This window comes from Corvus kubaryi, unplaced genomic scaffold (assembly GCF_017639235.1).
Source record: "Corvus kubaryi isolate FWS band 111438036 unplaced genomic scaffold, C.kubaryi_AGA036_p1.0 split3-73, whole genome shotgun sequence".
In the NCBI taxonomy this organism is placed as follows: Eukaryota; Metazoa; Chordata; class Aves; order Passeriformes; family Corvidae; genus Corvus; species Corvus kubaryi.
Genome location: NW_024582091.1, coordinates 5,857,437 through 5,880,256, shown reverse-complemented (window position 1 = coordinate 5,880,256; position 22,820 = coordinate 5,857,437). Strand labels below are relative to the sequence as shown.

Genomic DNA, 22,820 nt, shown 5'->3' with positions numbered 1-22,820 from the left:
TGATATGCAGCATGCATATTAGGATAGAAAATAATTTGCTGACAGGTCTTGCAAGCCCTGTATGTTCAGGTCCATACTTCCACAAAACTTTCATGTTTCAGTTAAAACTACTTTTATATATTCATGTAAGATTTTATGCATCTATTCCTTACAGTACTGGGAAATTTATTTATTTATTTATTTGAAGTCTATCAACTAAGAAAAATGGCACACAAACTTTGTCTGGCTTCTTGGCTGACCACCTGATTATTTTCAAGTCTGCAAAATTCAAAGAAGTAATGGCTTAACACCTCTTTTTTTTAAACAGTCATTGGGTAGTTTCCTGTCTAAAATTGTTGAGCCTGTATAGATAACAGCTTCAAATTTATAAATTTATCACACACAGTCATGTATCTGCTGAAATAATTGGTTCTCTTTTTCATCCATTTCCTAAGCAGTCACTCTAATCATTACTGTTGACACTGCTTAGTTGGCGTATCTTTTTCCAAGCAACTTTTCTTTCTTTAAGCTCATTCTTAAAATAACCTCAATTTAAGATTATCTTTTTGCAAGCACAGTTGTATTTAGGAGCACAAATAAACGCTTCTCTATCTGCCAACAACAAAAATTTGTCCTAAATTACCGTCCTGTAGCCCAATTTCTACCTCAAAAGTACAGATCAGAGACATCACCTAAAACCGAACTGGAAAACTACTACACTGTGTAGCAGTCAGCACAGACCAATTCACAGCAGTATAAAAAACCTTTTCCCCTCCAGTTCCAGGATTTCCAAACTACATGAGGCAAGAACCACTTAGCCCTGGAGATGGTTTCATCTGCTATAAGAAAACCAGAATTTTTTGGTATCAAACACCTTGTATACTACCCATATGAGCATAAAGTGTGTGGCTGATGAACTAGCAAAAATCTGATACCACAGGCTTCTATTTACAGCAGTCTAAGCTTGCCTTAGTATAATTTAGCTAAATATACAATTTATGTACACAATTTCTTCACACATTTACATGCACCAAGACTTTGAACCAGGAAAAGTAAAACATAAACCGCAGCAGGCTGTCTTCTGCCTCAAGACACTGCATCAAATTATCAGCATAACACATCTTAAAGCCATCTCTGTAACAACTTGATTTTTCTTAGGCACATGCTTGGTCACCTACAAACGATCTTATTACCTACTTCAAAACTGCAATATTTCTTTCTGTATCTAAATTATTCTGATGTTTCAGTTGGAATAAAGTTAATTCTCTTTTGAGTAGCTGGTACAGTGCTGTGTTTTGGATTTAGTATGAGAATGATGTTGTTAACACACTGATATTTTGGTTGTTTATAATTAGTGCTTACTCTGAGTCAAGGACTTCTCAGTTCCCCATGCTCTGCCAGTGAGGAGGTGAACCACAAGCTGGGAGGAAGAACCAAAAGGACAGTTAGTGGCTTGTTGGCGGGGGGGGATTGTGATTTGGGGAGGGGGGACGACAGGGGTCCTCTCTCTATTTTTATTTTGATGCCTATAAAAGTTAAACAGAAGTAGAATAGTAACTCACTGCATCTGCAGAAATAAGATTCCGCTCCAGACATCTAAATCCAGACATCTGCCATTATTATCAGTGGCGGTCAATGCAATCAGAGGAGTCTGGGGAGCAATTCCATTTGCCCTGGAGGCTCATTAAATAAATCATTCTCTAGACACTATTGACTATAAGGGCTAGATTTCTATTGGTCATAATGGCAGCTTATAATCCTAGTGTAAAGAGAATGTATATCAAGGAGAAAAGAAATTCAGTATGTCTGTATCAAAACTGAGAGAAATCCATACTCTTATGTATACCACAGCACTGTGTATTACAGATTCACAGAGAAGATGGATGAAGACTGGAAAGGGGCCCAAAGTCCAACAACTAATTTCCTACTGCTTATTCAAGCTCTATCAATTCCCTAAACAAGAATGCTCTCATATGATGTTCTATAGTTTTTATTTGAATTTTACCCTAAGCCTCAGGTTTTTAAATGTGGCCACATCACTCAAAGAGATTCAGTGACTTAGACTGAAAAACATCCTTTCAACCAAAGTGAGAAAGTTATCAACATTTGATACAACTGTGGAAAAAAACCCTGCCTTTTACTGATATGGTTAAACCTCTTGGACAAGGATCAATGACAGAACAAAAGGATATTAAGTCCCAATCACATGTTTCAGGATGTCAGCAAATCCTCAGTATAAGTGTAGATTAAAACAAATGGATTTATTTTCTAGATAAATTGATCATTAGAAAAAAAAATCAAATAATTCTTAAAATAAAATTACAAGGAGACAGAGTAATGAATAAATTTCCTCAGGCTGATAAGTATTCCTTATGTCTACTCTAGAAACATACACACCTAACTTTTTTGAGGCAGTCATAAAAGAATGACAAAAGCAAGGCAATAAAACACAAAACAGTACATGGATACTTGAGGTTTGTCAACCCATTTGAACATAGAGTAAACTAGATATTGGAGCTCTCCTAACAGCATCGTTTGGCTCAAGATCACTGGCATACTCTCTAAAAGCTCTGCTATAAGACCAGATTTTTTTATTTATTAACAGGACAATAAAAGACAAAATCTCATTTTAAGATAATGATCAAACAGAAGTTCAGAAAACCAGGTATCAGCCCTTGCTGTCATAATAAAAAGAACTGCTTACATATAAAGAACAATTTATATTCTGTCTTATGCAAAGTTCACTATAATCAAGACGTATTTCAACTCCAGACTGCAATTTTGACAAGAGCTTTTCTGCACTCAACAAAAGAAAGCTTGTTTCAAAAATACACAAGACTATTTTCCTATCTTTTTTTTTTTTTACTAAGAGATGACTTGACTGCAGGGAAAATGGGAACAGAAGAATAAAGAAGCTCTACTACCAGACTGCTCTGAACTGTCTCAGAAGAAGTAACACACATCTCATTTTTAGTGCCTGCTGTAAACTTCTAAAAACAGGGAAATAACTGTGGTAAAAAAAGCACAAGGAGCCCAACTACTGTAATTGTGGGCTTTTTTAAAAAGTTTGTTATAATTCACTAGTATTGCCCCAATTCTCATGCCCCAAATTCAACTCCATTAAGTAGATGAAATAGAAAAAGAAAATAAATTGGAATTTAAACAGCAAAACTTGCCATAAAGACCACATGCTTCCACTCCCACATGTACAGCAGGTGACCAAAAGAAAAACAGGGAAACAGAAAACATACTAACAAAAAACTCCAAATCCCCAAAAAGCCCACAAATAAACCATATTTGAGGGACGTTTTGTTTTTCTCCTTTGTGAGTGGACATAAGGGATGCAGGGAGCAGTGAAAGTTTAGCACACACCACATTATGTGGAATTCAGTTTCACAGCTAAATAGCATTGTACATTTCATACAAAATCAGAATCCAACTTTCTTTCAAGAAGTAGTAACATCTGTAATGTTGAAATACTTAAGCCCTATCATAGTCATTTCCTTTTCCTAAATCTATATATTAAACTTGCAAAACACGAATTGCACATAGAACAAATAATGTATGAAGAGCTGTTCTGTCTTTATTCATGAGATTTAACTGATCTCAAAGACATGAGGCAGAATGTTAAATCAATTCTGAAAGCAAAAGTACATTTTTATTTACATCGTGCCTATTGTGATATATCAGCACATTTGATACAACATGCTGCTTTTCTGGATGACTGAATATGAAATACAGCCACGATTTACTGGCTGAATATAGACTGAATATGACATGTATATGATGTTACACAAACTACATGGACATTATCAAACAAAAGTATTCAGAATTATGGGGTTTGTTTTTGAAAACAGTTTATGCAATTACAGGATACCTGAATGTTTGATAAAATAATTTTAAAGTATTATTTCAACTAAGAGTACCAAGATTAAAAAAATTTCTATCAAAACTTTTCTGTTCAAAAAGAACAGGAACACAACTGGAAGAGACCTGCTGTGTCATTCAGCTTGTCCTGGAAGGTAGTAAAAAGATACGGATGAAAAGATTTGCATCTCAAAAACCTCTAACCTGTCTCAGAACTTGGGGTAAATAGCCAAAGAGCTTAAATACATTACCAGTGGTGTGTGCAGCAGATGGTTAGAGGCAGCTGTATGGTTAAGAAGGTATTCAAAAGAGTCTGCTAAAAGCTCTATATTTAGCGACACTCAGATACTTCACAATCCCTAAACTTAGAAATGTATCAGCCAGATAGGCAAATCCATCTATTACTTTTCTTAAAATGTCATGGAATGACTTTCTTGCTGCTGCTGTGAGGGCCAATAAAACAGAAACCTCTTCTGACAAGTACAGTCCATCTACACTGATAATGAAGTGCAAGACTGACAAGTGGTTCAAAACTACAAAACGAATCTTAGAAAATTAAAGGTCTGGCTTCAATATTCATTTTTATACATGCAGTTCTAAAAAGACACTACATCATGGAATATCAACAGCAGTGTGTGTTGCTGAGAATAAAGCAAGCCATAAGAGAGCAGATTCTGATCTAAATTAGTTTCAGTACAGGAAAGATAATTATTGCTTTCACTCTCTTCACTGCAAGAACCATATCACAACCAGCTCATACATTAGATTATTAAATACAGATTTCTGTGTCTAATATGTAACAACTACAAAAAGTGATCCTGTTTCTTTTTATGGTAGCTAGCACAGTTAAACATCACTAAAACTATGCCATCACTGTTAATGTCCTGGAAGAGAGATTATAGCTAGAGCCCTTCTCTATCCCTAAGACATGTTACAGGCTAAAAAATGGCCCAAAATGTTCCCTTTTAATGTAATTCAGAAGATGAAAACTGAAAATCATACATTTTTAACAGGGTAAAAAATGCTGAACAAATTAAAGCACTTTAAACTGCATAATCATAGGCAAATGCCACCATAACTTGGGCATCACAACAAAGACTGCAGAGTTTCAGCTTTAACTAGGATAATTGGGAAAACCGAAAAAGGGATTGAGTTTGGAGTGAAAGAGCACACATTATTACCATCATGTATTACTGTGATTCCTCAAATATTTAAGTGCACATTCTAGCCTTCAAGTATATTACACAGTCTAATACTCTTCAATGTTTTCTAGTACCTCACCTTCAGTTGGGGTCCATTGGAATAACACCCATGAAACAAAAATATGGCAAAAAATAATGGGTTTATACCAGGTCCATTTCATTTAAGAAATACTGCTTTAAGACTTTGAATCTATTATGCAAAAACTAGTTGTTCTTTAATTAGAAGTTTCTGTAACAAAAATACTGTCTTATGAAAAAAAGTTATAAAATGAAAGTGGAAGAGATTTTTGTCAATATTCCTAAGCTTAGATAACTGTAAGAGACACTGATATACCGATTTTTAAGTTAAGGCTTGAGAAAAGGAAGTTTCAGAGGGAAATACACAGAAATATGGTTGAGTTTAATATGCATCTACATTAGCTACAGGGCATAATTAAAACATAATTATGTCCCAAAGACACTTCCTCCTTAGCATCCTTAACTTCACGGACAAACCTGTAAGCACCTTGGGTTTAAAAGGTCAGGCAACATTGTTTAAAGTAAAATAAATTCTTACAAGTAAAAGGTAAAAAAGTAAGAGTTTCCTTTGTTTTTATTCCTTCTAGTGCTCATAACTTCCAATGTGTCAGTCAAAAAGCAAATTATAATACAAACTGAAGGCAAACAGTACCAAGTGAAGTTACAGATTATTCCCCTGCCAAAAGGAACTGGTGCAGCATCTACCATTGGAAGGGATCTGCATGTTTATTTATATATTTCTGTTTACATTAAGCTGTAAGTTAACAGTACCTTTTCAGTGATGGTTACAGATATAGCACATGGGCAGAAATGGTGAAAAGAAAATTACTTTCATCTTACTTTCCTTAAATAAGTGGAACACCTAATCTTATATTCACATCTCATTTTTCACCATCTGACTTCTTATTTGTCAACTGGAATTATGATGTGTATTGTTTATTTAATTTGGAACCAAAAGTAAAACAAACTATACGAGAGAAACAGCCACAGAACAAGTCTGTATTTTTTGTTTAGTGAAGAGGTTAGAGCAGCAATACCTACAAACTTGCACATATTTGTGTGAGGACTGTGAACAATGTAGATGTTACTGGTAAATCTCTTTGCAGCAAAGTCAGAATTTTTTATCCATCAAGAAAGCAGAAATGGTACCAACTGCTTTGTAAAACTTGTACTATTAATCATATCAGGCAGCAACATCCACAAATGCAACATGGCATGTTATTTTAATGACAGCAATTTCATACTATTATTTATATCTAAGTCCTAATAAAAATCATTATCTGATGCAAACAACTTTAAACAATTTTGATTTGATCTCACGATGCCTAATTAAACAGGAAGCACACAGCTATCTCTAGCTCTGATTAGATGAGCTAATTTTCTGCAGTCTTTCTAGAATCACTGTGTACACAAGACTAAACACAAGTAACACTGACAATGCTAATAGGGACTTCCCTCTAGCCATGGTTGTATCTTTACAGGCATTGCTAATCATCTCTACTTTTGATACAGCAAGTAAGGAATCTTATCCCAGTTCCTTCCTATGATTTGGCAGAATTTAACAGGATTCTGCAAGAAGTTATTCAAGTACGATCACAGAAAGATAGAATCATTTATGTTAGAAAAGACCTTTAAGATTGAGTCCAACCGTAAACCTAGCACTGCCAAATCCACCACTAAGCCATGTCCCTAAGTACCCTCCTTCTCGGCATACAATCAAATGCAACCCCTGTGAGCGTGCTTTCTCAGTCCTCTCTGTTCCAGAATCCATTCCAGAATCCTTCCTACTGCTGTAGTCAATAGGCACACAAAACAAATTGACAAAAGCAAACCATGCAGATCAGTGTGTCAGTAACACCAACAGAACTCAGATGATCTTTCAAAATTCTGAAGCACTCCACAAGAGAAGGGAAAAGAATGCTAGCAAGCACAAGCAAATATGCACAGCACACACAAGACATGAAGGACACAAAGGACAAATTCCCACCTACAAAACACAACTTTAAGTGACAATATATGACAGCAAGAATCTTGCACAGACTTAGCACACATACTGTGATAGCCATAAAGCCAAAACCAACCTAATTTTAATGGCCATTGAAGCTTATTTCCATTCAGCTAAAGAAGGATATTATGTTTCTATGATTCTGAACATAATGGCCAGATCACAGAGGTTTTGCAAGAAAATCCTAGTTGTCAGGCTCAGCTCCAACCATTCATATGGAACCAAATGGTGAAGAAAAATAGCTGCCCACAACATAAGTTCTCAGGATTTTCAGTTATTTACATCTAGCTCCTCACTGCTTATTAGTAAACTACTACAGCCAAAGGAAAATAAAACAAAATCTTTTTCCAGATACAACCAACAAGAATACTACTAATTCAGCTCGACTCAAATGTAACACCAGCAATCCATGCATTTATAGCTTGAAGTCATGCTTTTCATTCTCATGCCTAGTTGTATAAATTTTTACTATGAAACAAATTCACTCAAAACGCCTCTTCTGCATATTGCTTATTAAAATACAAAAGGGCCTCCAGACTATTCTCTTCAGCCAAGATCAAGGCAGCTAATTGATCTCAGCAGCCACCTGTCTTCATGTGAATATCACCTTCAAAAACAGTTATGTCCCATTTGAACAACACACCTGTTCTCCTCCAGGCTTCAATTTGTGTGGAAAATAAAACACTGAGGAAGTTGTACGAAAGGAGTAGATCTCCTGATGTTTGACTCACTGATACTAAGCTGATTTCTGGAAACTAACATGACTAACGTTTTAACTTCGTGTTCAGTGTATCACTGTCTCAGAGGCTGTTCAGTTCCTAACAACCATCTCAACATATAACTCAACATCTTGGTTGAATCACTTCACAGTTGTGCACAAATACTCTGATTTCATAGACTTGTCCTCCTTTTCTTTACCTGGCTCTTTTCTTTAGCCTTTGGGGTTAAAATTCAAATTAAATATTAATTTTTACTTCAAGCTACATGCCTAGGATGTAAGCCTTGGACCACCTACTGTCTTGAAACACCCCTAACAACTGCACATTACTATATTTTTCTTTGAACTTGCATTAAAAGAAAAGGTTTAATGCAAATTAAACAGTAAGTTTGGGAATAAAAATGAGTTGTGCAAATGAAAAATGCATTTTCTTGTTTCTTCTGACAATTAAATCACTTTTAGCCTGCTATTAAAGAAATTTCAAGAGCTAACTTTGTAGAATACAAAACACATTTTGAAACATACCATAACAGTGTTTTTACTTTCTTTATACTATGTAAGTATAGCCATTCAACATATAATAATTTTATGAATGTAATGCAATTTTGCCAAAACACAACAAAAATTATTCACTCAAAATCTTTAAGACTCACTTGTTATATTTCACTATAACTAGAGTATGAAATCATAAATTCCAAATTGTCCAAGACAAATACAGATAGTAAGTGGTTCTACTGAAGCTAATTTTTACAATCATTGGTGGAAGGAAAAGATCTTTTCGATTTTATAGTAAGTTTAACACAAAAATACAATTTAATCAATAATGTGAATATCTTGACCCCTGATAACCAATGAAAGCAACAACAATATTCTTTACTATATCAACGTTTTGTTACCATGACATAGTCCTCCACTGCTACAGAATTCAGGAAATAAGATCTTACTGCTACTATATGCTGCACTTTTATTACAATTTTGTTTCATATGTCCTAGAAGAGAAAACAACATTTTCTTGAAGTTCTGTTTTAGTCTTTATACATCTCAGGAGAATTCAAGCCTGGCCACCTATTTACATTACAGTACTACTGATGTAATTTTTTTTTTAAATGAAATTTTAACAGAGGAATTTCAATTTTTTCTTTATCTCTTAGACGTTAAATATTGTGGTTTGCTGTCCAAAATGTCACTCTAACCTGCAGATTTGTTAAGTTTAAATAATTCAAGAATAAGAATAGCAGATAACATTAAATTAGAGAATTATAATTAAAAATGTAACAGAATAAAGATCCTTTTCTGATTTATTAATCGAAATGTTCCTAAAATAGTAGACAGCAATACCCAATATAAAGGGGCCAAGTAAGAAAAAAAATAAATCTAAGAGCAAAACCACCCTCAAATCTCTAAGAAATGAGACAGTAAAATACCAAAACCGAACGTAACCAACTGACTGACAGAGAAAATATTCATGAGGATTTGAGCAGGTGGAGGTTGTTTTAAAGAACCACCACATCATCCATGCATTATAAATTGCACTGGGCATAGTTGTATGTGCTTAAAAGCACTGACCTGAAGATTGCCAAATGCCTACTTCTATTTTACTTTAGATACACAGGGCTTTGTAAAAAATATAATTGCATAGACTTACAAAGCATTAGAGCATAAACACTTCTAATTTACATCTATACATTACATTTGTTTATTCCGTACTATCTTGTCTCCCTCTAGCGGCTCGCTCTCACAAACATGTGCTTCTACCTGGATTCAGCCCAGTCTGCAGAATCACGGGGTAATTCAGGCTGGAAAGGACCTCAGGAGGTCCCTAGTCATGGAATTTCTGGTTGGCCTTGGTAGAAACATTCATCACCAGCTGTTTGCAATCAAGGTAAAGGCTCACTCTTGAATCCAGACTCAAGAATCTCCTAAGATCATTTGGAAAAGAAATCAAAAAGCCAGGAAAATAAAGTCACTGGAACTATCTCATTGGAATGTTTTTTTAACAGAGTCAGAGACATATTCCTTTGCATATTGATGCACTATATGGCTGTCACATTATCTGTACTCAGCTTCCACAGGATCACCATGTGTGGAAGAAACATAATATATTAATAATCTCCTGAATTTCAAAAGCTTCAATCTTAAGGGTTTGCTTCTTTACCAACAACAGACTCTGAGCAAGGTTGAATTTGAGTAAACTTTCCTTTTCCTTCTTCCAGTGAAACATCTGTCGTGAGGACCTCCACTAGCAGGAAGGGATGAAGAGGCATACTCCGACAACTAGAAAACAACCTGCTCCTTCCCATTGGTGATCAGCCATGATAGAAAACCACATGCCCTATGAAACTATAGTGAATTAATCTGGAAGACTGACTCGGGATGAGTAAGAGGCTTTGCTAGCCTGAGTGCCACCATGTCTCTGAGGGAAGAGTCCTAGAACATGGGCTAAAGAGCCATGTCTCACTTTCTGCAAGAAGTCACAAGGACAGGAAAGTTATTTTGTCACAAGGAAAATTTGGTAAATATAGTAATACTTCAGTTTTGGAGAGTTACTGAATAAATAAATAAACCCCCACACTCTTGCACAGTTTTAAGATGTGCTTCAATAGCATATGCAACAATAATAAAAACTAGTGCAATATCAAACTGCAGTACCAAAGGAATTACTTTTCAACACAGAAGTGTGTAACTAGCAACTGTTACTTCTGCACAAAAAGGTAAAAAATCAGAGTACTAGAAGAGGGCATTTTGTACCACCATACATCTATTACTGCTAAGAAAAAGAACATGTATCACAAGTATATGTAGCAAAGGAAAGCAAAAAGTGATGGGCTGCCTTAAAGCCTTCTGTCTGTATCAAAACCTCAGATCCACGCTATTAACTAAACATGTAACTGAATAACACCTTAAAGAAACTGATTCTGCATTCCTTCTTTCTTTTGTTCAAAACACTGCATTATTTTTCAACTCCTCCTTTTCACGTTCACAGGCTAATCATACAAAAGTATCTGAAAACAGTAACAATTTCCACTTCAATGATCTCTGTTAGAGGACTTTATTTATAACTATGAAAGCATTTTTCAATCCGTACTCTAATTATGTAATTTATCTTGTCATCTTATTACCTTTGTGTATTTTTAAATCACACTGGAGATACATCTTTCCCCTCCCTTTTTTTTTTAACAGGGTCAGGAGCTACTTTTTAAGCAAGAATAGTGAAAGATTCTATGAGAATCAGTGTCTGTTTAGAGTAAGATTACAATTTATAGAAAAAACAAAACACTCTTAAAATAACACTGAAGTTATAAAGCCAACTGGCACAACCATTCAGTCAGAAGTAATGCATCTACTCCTATTTGGCAGCTGATCCTTTCATCTGAACAACAACAATTTACCATTTAGGCACTCTTAACCTAGCAATTTGCAGAGTAATTTTAATTGCAGTGCCTAAATTAGATAATGTTTTATTTTCCATTCTGCATTTGACCTTGTTGTGAACAAGCCAATACATGACCACTCCCCCCCCCGTCCCACCAAGAGAGCATCTCCACCAGTTTCAGCACTTTCTTTGTAGGTGTTACTTGATTTTTTTTCCCACTGACTACATGGTTTCACACCTCATTCATACTTCACAGATTCCTCTCTAAAGGTAAAATATAATTTCTTTAAAACTTTCTACAGTGTTTTTATCAATAAGCCCTAAGGTATGCATGAATCAGTTACTCAGAGCACAGGAGGAGTTCTTTTTGGTGCAAATTGTCCATGTGCCTATGCTCAGCCTGGAGACCGTGCTTAGCCAGTTCGCTGCTAATGTGCTCATGGTAACTTCCTTCCTGCTGAAGACTCAAGTTGTGTGCCAAGAATTCTTAGGACTGAGAATTGGCATAGATGTTGCAGCTATTAAAGACAAAAATGAACAAACAATTTTGAAATCATAACAATTTCCAGCAAATTGAACACTCCCTCTTTGCAATATAAGAGTCAGTAGGTAATACATCATTAACCTTAATCTTTACGAAGTATCATGCATATATCTTCACAATGCTCCAGTAAAATGAAACAGTGTAATTAATTATCTCCACTCTACAGGAAAGGAACAATGGCATGAATGCCAGAAAATAAAAATGTCAAATGAAGAAAATAGCAATAAGAATTGTATTAATCTTCCTTTTTTCAGGACATTAAACATTGTATGACACTACTGTGAAAAATCACGGGCCACCAGCCTCAGTTAGAGGCATGAAAAATTAGTTTTCTTTTTTATCCCAGTTTGAAGCTGGTTATCTAGAACTTGAAAAGGACCAAAATTACATGGAAGTAACAGCTTCCTTATGAAAAATGCAGTAACCAAACTCCTTGTTTGATTCACAATATGCTTTCTAACTCTTGAAGCTAAACACAGGATCATAAAACTTCATTTCTTTCTAGGGCCTATCAACAGAGATGCTATAGTAGGAAGTCATAACCCTGTGATTGAAAAGAGGATCCAAGGTGCATACATGTCTTCATACATGTGCATGTACATATTTGGTCAAAGCACAAGTAGGTGGAATCAGATGTGTTCTCCCAATATTTTTTGAAAACAGAAATAACAAATGTCTGTCTTTATACTGCTACTGTTATACTGTAATAGCTTGTTTTTATTCTTTCAGTTCCTTTAAGCACAAGATATGGCAACTGAAAATTCAGGATTTTCCTGAATTCAATTAGTCTTGTGAGTTGACCCTTATTGGATGTCAGGTGCCCACCCAAGTCTCTCTCTCACTCCCCTCCTCAGGTGGGCTGGGGAGAGAAAATACAACAAAGGACTCGTGGGTCAAGATAAGGACAGGGAGGGATCAGCCACCAGTTACTGTCACAGGCAAAACAGACTCGACTTGGGAACACTAATTTCTTACCAATCAAATCAGAGGAGGGAAATGAGAAATAAAAATAAATCTTAAAACACCTTCCCCTCATCCCTCCTGACTTCCAGGTTTGACTTCTGGTTTTCGCTACCTCTTTCCACAGGTGGTGCAGGCAGACAGGAAATGGGAGTTCACCACACATTTCTGCCGCTCCTTCATTTTCTGGGGGAGGACTCCTTACTCTTCCCCTGCTCCAGAGTGGACTCCCTCCCACAGGAAACAGTCCTCCATGAACTTCTCCAATGTTGAATCTTCCCACAGGCTGCAGTTCTTCACAAATTGCTCCAATATAGTCTCTTCCATTGTGAGCAGTCCTTCAGGAACAGCCTGCTCCAGTGTGAGTCCCTGTGGGGTCACAAATCCTGCCAGCAAACCTGCTCCAGTGTGGGCTTCTCTCTCCACGGGGCCACAGGTCCTGCCAGGAGCCTGTTCCAGCATGGGCTCCCTACTGGGTCATAGCCTGTTTCAGGCATCCCTCTGCTCTGGCATGAGGTCCTCCATGGGCTGCAGGAGGATCTCTTTTCCACCTTGGTCCTCCATGGGCTGCAGGGGCACAGCTGCCTCACCATGGGCTACACCATGGGCTGCAGGGGAATCTCAGCTCCGACACCTGGTGCACCTCCTCCTCCTCCTTTTGCACTGACCTTGGTGTCTGCAGAGCTGTGTTGCTCTCACGTATTCTCACTCTCCTCTCTCTGGCTGAAGCTGCTATTGTGAAGGTGTTGTTTTCCCCCCTTTCTTGAACATCTAATTCCAGAGGTACTACCCAGCACTCCTGATGGGCTCAGCCCTGGCCAGCAGCAGGTCCCTCTTGGAGCCAGCTGGCATTGGCTCTGTTGGACAATGGGGGAAGCTTCTGGCAGCTTCTCGCAGAACCTAACCCTGTAGCCCCATCCACTACCAAAACCTGGCCACATAAACCCAATACAACTAGTAATCAATTGGCATTCCACTTCAAAATGTATTGCCACTCTTCAGAGATGTTCTTAAGACCTTTGGAAAAAAATGCATTTTTGAGGTTTTTTTTTTAAATAAATTACCTATCTCCTTTTAAATCGTATCACATTTAAGAAACTAGATAAACAGAGGTTTAGATTCTTATTCAATTCATAGCTTTAAACCCCTTTCTCCTTCCCAAAAAATTTGCAGACATGTTGATCTATCTTCTGGGTCTTGAAAGAGGCATACCTACCAGAATTCATTTTAGCTGACTTTATTTTTTGCCCTGTATCTTGTATAAATAGCCATGGCCCAGAGAACCTGAGGTAACAAAAGATTGTCTACCAAGCACTCCAAAATATTTCACAGTACTCCGGAAGGCTGAGATCTCACAATATTAAATATGAAGTATCACACTCCACCCAAAACTGAGATATGGTCTGAAACTGTGCTCTAACACGTACCACAGGCCAGGCAGAGAAGGATGAGAGAGGAAGCCTTCTTCATTGTACCTGAGCTGTTCAAGATAAGGAGCAGTTCACAGTCCTCCAAAAATTAGACATTACATCTTCCTCACCCACAACACTCTCAAAAATATTGGCAAGAGTGAGACTAATGACTAATATATCAGTTATACCTCCCATTGCACTGAATAGTATTTCTCACTGTTTCCTTGAACATATTCTTCTGACTTCTGTCCCCAGCTGCTTCTTTCATTCTTCAACTGTAAATTTGCTGAGGCAAGACTACTTCACACAGAGCTGTACAATTAGTATTTTTTTAATAAACAACAAAAAAGGCTAACCTTTTCTTTCAGATAGTACTGGTTTTGGTCACTTGTCTGCTTGTGAATTAATTTAGTTACATAGTACCTGTATTTCGTAAAGGACACTTGTTTCCTAGTAGGACGGTTTTTCTAGTCTTCATCTATAAAAAGCCTCTTTATGGCTTGCCTTTTTTACCCATAGTTCAGGTGAATACCCAACAAAATGACTAAAATCATAAGCAAAGAAAGCAAAAAAAAAAACTTCCCACCTTTAAAATACATTACTGTACCTTTTGCCCAATTATCTCCTTCAAAAAGCATCTACTTAAATCTGTAGCACAACGTACGCATTAACTACATCTCCACATTCACATATTGAGGTAAGTTTGAGATACTTTCATTAGTTGAATTACCTTATCTGCATCCACTTTTCCTCTGATAAATTCTTTCTTCCAAAATTCCAGTGCCTGCTCCAGAGTCAGGCCAATGCCTTTTAGGAAGAGTCCGTACTGCATCCGGCCTCCGTGACGGAGGTGGTGGCTGTCCCGGAGGGCTCTGTGCAACTGCCGCATGCAGAGAGGGAATGACTTCACAGAGAGCTGACAAGAGAAGAATTTCTGTTTAAGCCATACTGATCATTTAATTTGTAGGATATACGTTTACTGTGATTATTAATTAGCTCCATTTGAAAATGCCAATGGCTGGAAGAAAAGATGCATGTACAGAGAGCCTTGGGACTGAATTCATAACACAAGTGAGTCCATAAACTATCCAATTCAATAACCATCTCAGGAACAAAATCCAGAGGACAGAGTAATACAGGTGGCAGTATCAGCTTGCCTCCAGCTACAAAGTAACACAGGTTTAATTGCTATCAGGAAAAATATATCCACACTTGCATTACAATATTTCTTGACTCTGCTTTATTTTAGCATCTGGAATGGTGAAGCAGCCTTTGATAGAGTTTTGGGGGACTGGGGAAGGGGAGGGGATTTTCATTCACTGCCAGAGAAACACTATCATGGTTAAGATGGACACTGAAAACACACAATTCCTAAAATTCAGATAAAGGAGTTATGTTTTTAATCGTCTCTATACAATTCATGCATGGTGTTTTACATCCCATGTTTTACTTCCATTTTATTTACTTCCTTGTTTTCAAAACCCCTCCTGTAAGTCAAAAATCAAAAAACAGCATTGAAAAGACTAATACTGCAACATAGTAATCATAAACTAAACATCATAGTTTGCAAGATTGTTAAATAAGAAAATTTTGTTAAATTCTGCTTATAATTATGTTAGATATTTGTGAAAGTACACAAAATTAAACAGCAAATTAAGCATTTCACTCTGAGTGAACTTCACTCTGAGTCTGAATCCTGATTAGATGCATTTTCAGTTAATTCTGCTCCATTTTGAACTTTAATGCTGTTTCATTCAACAGTTACAAAGCCAATATGAATAAAAAGAAGATAAAGGCTTTCTATTTTGTTTGTGCATACAGTACTTGAATTTAAGAAGTTATACTTCAACATCCTATATAACTCCAGAAACACAACTTACAGCATCGATTTGCTCTAGAGAAATTTTTCCAGTGTTCTTTTGGATGCTGTAATCTGGGCCAACATAAGAATGGCTGAAAAACAAAGCAAACATCATTTAAAGCAGTTCCAAAATATTTTTAAGTTTACAAATTTAGAAAGAAAATAATTTATCAGTTGTGGGCTGCAATCAGGCAAAAACACGAAACCAAGTAACTAGGACTCAAAAAGCCGACATTAGAGCAAATACAGCAAAGAAACCCTCTCTCCCTTTATCAGAAAGGAGAAGTGAGGGGTCATACAGGAATACACAGAATAAAGTGTAGCACTTGGTATTGTAATTTAGCAAAATGTGGCTTTTTTCTGGAGTTAAACTCTGCATGCCTTCAAAAGACTTAAGATATGATCCTTGTAAATTAGTTACAAAATCCCTCTTGGACAAAGAAATTTGTGCTGACCCGCACTTTACAACCTGCTTTTTGGACCAATAATCTGTATCCAAAGTCCCTGTTTACTTTATTGCCTGTAATACTGTACTGTCAACTTTTGAGTTTGGTTGGGTTCTGGTGTAAGCATTTCCCCAGGCCTGTTCTGCAGCCCTGCATATATCTTCATTCAAGAAGTCTCAATATTTAAAAGTAAAAGCTGGGCATTAGATGCTTGTATTTGATTTGAAATTACTTGGGTGACAATGTCTGTGTGACTGTCTCTGCTGTAGTGTAGGGTTACCTGAACTTAGCTCAGCTTTCAAAGGTAGCTTCTTTGCCGTATGAGTGAAAGATGAGACAGCACATGTAAATAAATTCCTGTGCTACTCTGGCTAGGACTTAAACTGTATTGATATGTCAGTAATGCAGGAAAGGCCATCCCAGACTTACTGTTACTCTTCAGTTTTTGAGTTTTTAATTTTTCCCCACAGTAGTTTGTCCTTCAAACAGTTGTAGGTTGCTACCTGAAGCTTCTTTTTCACCAGACTAAACTAAGTCAACTCAGCTTCTCCCTACAGTTCACGTATAGACCCAGTCCTACAGCAGGATGATGGGATTACATACAACGGGTTTTGTCCATCTGAAATTACTCCTGCTGAGTATTTTAAACAGTAGAGCGTTAACAAGCCTGTACACTCCATAAAAAGCAGGAGTTGCACAAGTGTTCTTCTCACACATTTAGATATTAAGTTTCCATCTCTATTAAATTGTTAGTTTAAGCAAGTTAAATCTCTTTTAGCCTAGTGTGAGCATGTGAAATCCCTAAACACAATCTTGCATCAAATACTTCAACATTATTACTAAAAATGTTTTCTTTTTTTTTGGTCCAGTACAAATGGTACTAGAAAGCACCAACGAAACAGAATAGAATAAAAAGAGTACTAAGTAACAGAAAAAATACATATTTAGTCTAAAACTAGTTGCAAAATACATTTCCTTTAAAAAAAATAATGGGCATGGGTTAAAATATCTATGAAGACATAATCCACAGTAAAATCACCTTTTCAGAGGACTAGCTAATTTGTAAGTCACAAGCAAACATGAATAGATGCCAAAGCATGTGTGGGGCATTAACAACTAAACAATGTGCTGTAACCATCAATTGTAAGACCTTTTCATTAATTTCTAAGCTTTTGCTTCCCTGACAGAGGTCTATTGATGTATGCCAAAAGTAAAATACTGCTCTACATATTCAGATAATGAAGGTAGAAGAAAGTCTACAACTAGCTAATATTCTCCTTTCTCAAGAGCAAGATGAAGCAAAAGGAATCACAGATTCACAGAAATAAATAACAAAGATGACGTATTTGGTCACCTGTCTGTTCACTGCCAGAGGCTGCTTTTCAAATTGCAAGATCTGATATATTTTGTTCATTTTAAAAAACTTCCAAAAAAGGCAACTTGGAAGCATTTGTATAATTTTTTCAGTTGGTGACAAACCAGAAACAGTCCCTCAATTTTCACAAAAGCAAATGGAAGTGATTTACCAGTTGTATAACATACATACCCAAGGTAACATAAGAATGTACAAGAAATACCAGTTAGCATAAATGTGGGGTACAGTATCCCTGTTAAAGTAGCTTTTTTGGGAACCTTTCCTTTTTTCATATTTAAAAAAAAGCACAGACAGGACTGATTACTGTGAGATACTCAAGCACTGTTCCACTTACATAGATGCAGAGTATATATCAAAAGAAATTTTCAATTTCTTAGTGATTACTCCTAGAGAGCACAGTTTATGAAAAGCTAACTTAATTGCTCTTGATCTTCAAATGGAGAAAGGTATACCACTGAGCTGCATTTTTTACAGTCCCAGTAAGATGTAGGGTAATAAAATCATGGAATGTTATTGGCATTCAGAAGTATCCCCAGCTATGTAACAGTAACAATAACACTGCAATCCTTGTTTTCATTCCTTGCTCTTGAACAAAGTTTAATCGTATGTAAATAAGCAGAGATACCATGAAAGCTATTTTTTCTATTCTGATTTACACTAAAAACAACAAAACATAAAACTCTTCCTATAGAATAAAAATTATGAGATTTTTAAAAATCAAAATAAAATGTCAGGTTTTGGGAACAGATAGCTCAAGCAGTACAGCACCATAGAAAATAAGGAGCATGATCTAGCAAACTAGATCTGCATCCCAATTCCCCATGCAGTACTGCCATGACAGAGCCTCAACACTTCCATTTTTAATTAACCCAACATCATTTCAATGATCTTAATGCTAAGCTGTATGTGTTCAAAAACAGCATTCGTTACTGACATCCAATATTTAAGTAAATTTCTATCCTTAAAGACATTAAAAATTCGACAAAAATAAACACCTGAGCAACCTGATCTAACCAGATCTGCATTAAGCATGGGCTAGATTAAATCATCTCAAGAGGTTCACTTCAAGTTAAATTATTCCACGATTCTAAACCAGCTCGCTCTAATTGTATGGACCTTGTCCTTTTGCATACTACCATAGTAGGAAAAGTCTCCCATATAAAGTGATAAAAAGCAATCATGTATGTAAGAAAGAGACCTATGCTTAGCCTTTCCTAAAAATAAAGTAGAAAGCTTACATACATATATATACACACGCACACACATATATATCTGCACACACACACTCATACTACTAAGAGGGAGGCAGATTATTTATTCTAATGGTTCACACTTTCAGCAATCTACTTAGGTCCATTAAAAAAACAAATTAGTACTCCATTCATCAATGACAGCAAAATCTCCCAAAAAGAGCAGAGAGCATAGAATATTTGCAACAAGGAAGGCCCATGCTCTGAGCACTGTAATTTGGAATCTGTTTTGTTCATAAAGAAGCTTAATAACCTTGCACTTGCTATCGAAAAAAAAACTTTATAAAAGCTACAACTATTTTTTGTTACTTAGAAGCAACACTAGTTCTATAAATTATGTTCCATGTCATTTACAAAGGGAATTAAGTTGAAGGGTTACTTTTGGGGTTTTTTTTCCAGTCAAAGCCAATCACACAGGTGAGGTCTGTAAAAAACCTGTACCTAAGGCATTCTACCAAAACAATTACTTTAATCTGCATGAAGGAACACACTCATGCTTTCACTTCATACTACCTGAGATGACTAAGCAGAGGTTGAAGTCTCTCATCAGACTGTATGGAAGGTAGTGATCGTGCTGTCAGCTGGAAGAAAAAAGGAGTACAATCAATAAAATATTAGCTTAAAAAACTTGGTAACACAAGGCAGGATTATGTTAGAAGTCACACTGTGTTGTTACAACTTTATACAACATTGGGCAAGACGTAATTTCTCCTATTGAAAATAATGAAGCACAGCCTTCCAGAATCTGAAGCTAGCAGAAATATTCACAAGTTAACAAAGAGTGAAAAATAATTTTTCTAAAATTACAATGCTATTAGAATTAAATAGCAAGACTTCATTGAAAGTGGTGTATGTTTTCCAAACGTATTTGAACTAGAAGTCATATTGTGCCTAGACAGCCTTCTACAAGTGTAAATATAATACATGAAGCCACATTATACATAATTTACACAGTATCTAGCACCATGGGACTTATATAAACATGCCTCTGTGTACAGTTTTTTTTAAATGGGCATAACCTGTTTTGAAATTTGGTTGTTTTAAAATAAACACTTTTTTTTTTCTTATAACTCATATGACTAGTTAAAACATTCAATTTTTCTGCATAAATAAACCTAGCAATCTATAGATCAACAAATACATGTCACACTATTGTGGAATACTAATTAACTGGTGTATTAACTAAAATAATTGGAAAAATATATGTATTAAATTTGCTTAGTATCTGTATATAAGGTAGCTACTTTCACCTATAAAAGCTACAAACATAGCACTGTTGATCATTCTGACATACATCTAACAAAATATTGAACATAACATGCATTTCATGATTCTGTGGCTGTATTTTGAAAACTAACTATGAACAAATTAGAAATTTTGAGATATTTCACACTGTATAAATAAGCATCAAGTACTTAAGTATTTTACAAGTAACTCAAAAATAAAATGCATTAAAAATATGTAATTCCTGAAAGACCCCCCCATTCATTACATCCATTCCATAACCTTTGCTGCTAGGCAGAAGTCGGACTAGAATCAAATTTGAAACTTGCACCTCAAGCTCGCAATACCATGCCCCAGCTAAATGAGAGGCGGTTCGAAGCAGCTGTCTGCCAAGGGAAGTTGAAGCTACTGAACACAGGGACAGCAGCAAAGGAGGAAGGGGCCATTTCTGCTGCTGAGGGAGCCCTGGACTGCAGCAATCACTGTCTCACAACGTGGCTCTTCTCAGTCCCAGGTAACCCAAATGTACTCATCCAATCTGACTGCTGCAGGAAAGGTTAACCTGGCACTCTCAGCAACCCATTCATCTTCCTTTTAAAAAAGGCAGCTATGTCAGCAATAAAGCATGATCCACATTCCCTTGTTTTATGGAGCTAGATTGAGATGCATATGATATACTAGAACTTCAGTAAACCCTGCATTTACTCAGAAGGTTTTTTTTAATTAAAAAAAACCCTCATTTTCCTACCACTGAGTTTTAAAGGCCGATATAAGGATTGTTCTATATTCATGTCCCCTATCAAGTAACCCTCTAATTTTGTTTTTAACACAACCAGAAAATCAGAAACTAATTCTGAAAAGAACGTGGAAGCCTTCTAAACACCAAGTTACTCCACAAGTTATCAGAACAAAGACTGAATCACCCGAAATACCATCTCCTTCTTTTTCCATTAATTACTTAAGAGATACAGAAAACAGTATGTGTGTGCACACTCAAATACAGATACAATTTTACATAACACAAGCATATGGTATTTTTCTCTATGCAGTACTTGAAATATTGCATTTAAGCAGAAAAAAACAGTGCATTTATGACAGTACGTTTATGAAAGTCTGACTGGACAGTGATGTAACCAGCAAAAAAAAAAAAAAAGTAACATTCAAAACCTGAAAAAGTATCAACATTATTATCAAAGTTATATATACAATAAAGTACGTTTCTGTGTAAACACTATCAATTAACAGAAACACTGGTTTAAAACTCATTTAGGAGACTTGTAGTAATTGAGGCAGAACCAAGACCTAGTGATCTTTAACGATTTTACTTGACATCGCAATGAAAGAATATGGAAGAGGTGGTCTGTGCTGGCTGTTTCAGGATCCACCATTAAAGGGCAGAAAAACATAATCCCTTGAAGTCAAAGGAGAATCCACATGGCCAATATTTTTCTGAATCTGCAAATCTTAGGAGCAAAATGACTCCCCATTTTCCTCTATTATGTTGCCTGGACAAGGTAATGTTCTCTACACACCATAATGTTGTGAAAATAAGATCTAACACTTTTCAAATCTTAGAACAAACACTTTGTCCAGTTATTTCAAATGTTTATTTTCTGGAAGATGCGGAATCCTCGTAACACTGCTCTTTTCTATCTAACACCCAGGATAGCTTTCCTTAAACATAGTTGAGGAGACCTCATCAAAATATTTGAACAACTTGAATTGAAAGAGCACATTTTCCTTCAGCTTGCCTGGATTATAAAAATAAAAGGTAGCATTTTCAAGTATAAAGTTTCTCCTTATAACCTTATGTTTTTTCTAACAGAGCCAGAGTGTAAATAAAAGCAGCTTTTACAAAGGTCATGGTAAATTAACACTAGTGTTTTTAAACAGCTAAGAATTTTAGGAGCTTTTTCAACAGCATTTTTCTAGAAGATGATCCCTATCACACATTCCAAATTGAGATTTTGAAGACTTTTTTCAACCACTCTGAAATAAAATATAGACAAATTCCTGCAAGCACAGCCTTGCCTTCACCTCTATATGGTACTCAACATAAAAATCATCATACCAGGGAAAAAAAGGCAAAAACATGACATTTGATATTTTAGATATATGAAAGATATCAAAATGTTGTCAAATAAAGAGCATAGCTCCAAACTTTAATCATGTTGAAGCAGTTCAATTTACACAGAACATAAAACACTGCTGACTTAAGATAATTCAAGTCCTGAGGCCTGGATCATCAGAGGAGGGGGCAGAGTGAGCAGCAGACAAGGACACACAGACAGAGCTAAACTGAGATGGTGACCTTATAACCTCAAGTTCAGCAATAAGACTGAGGGGTAATTTTTCCAGAGCTCCCATTGCTCAAGACCTGGCTGGACATCAGTCTGCTGCTGGTAAGCATTGCTTGTGGGGTTTTTTGTTTTGGTTTCCTTTCTCGTGTAATAAACTGTTTTTACCTCATTTCACTCCTCTCACTGGTCACAAGACTGAAGAGATCAGTGTCTGCCCCTCGACTTCCTCTCACGAGGATGCTGAGGACCGCAATGAGGTCTCCCCTCAGTCTCCTCTTCTCCAGGC

At 36.3% G+C, this 22,820-nt stretch overlaps 1 protein-coding gene across 2 annotated transcripts in view; it reads right to left on the bottom strand.

Annotated features, from left to right (window-relative positions):
• The window catches only part of PRIM2 (DNA primase subunit 2), a 103,760-nt gene that overhangs the window by 19,084 nt on the left and 61,856 nt on the right, over positions 1-22,820 (bottom strand). For both annotated transcript variants that reach the window (XM_042016956.1, XM_042016957.1), the window contains 3 exons: positions 19,524-19,591; positions 15,959-16,031; positions 14,809-14,994 (listed from right to left, as the gene is read on the bottom strand). In XM_042016956.1, coding sequence (XP_041872890.1) covers positions 14,809-14,994; positions 15,959-16,031; positions 19,524-19,591 — 327 coding nt within the window. The remainder of the gene's footprint in view (positions 1-14,808; positions 14,995-15,958; positions 16,032-19,523; positions 19,592-22,820) is intronic.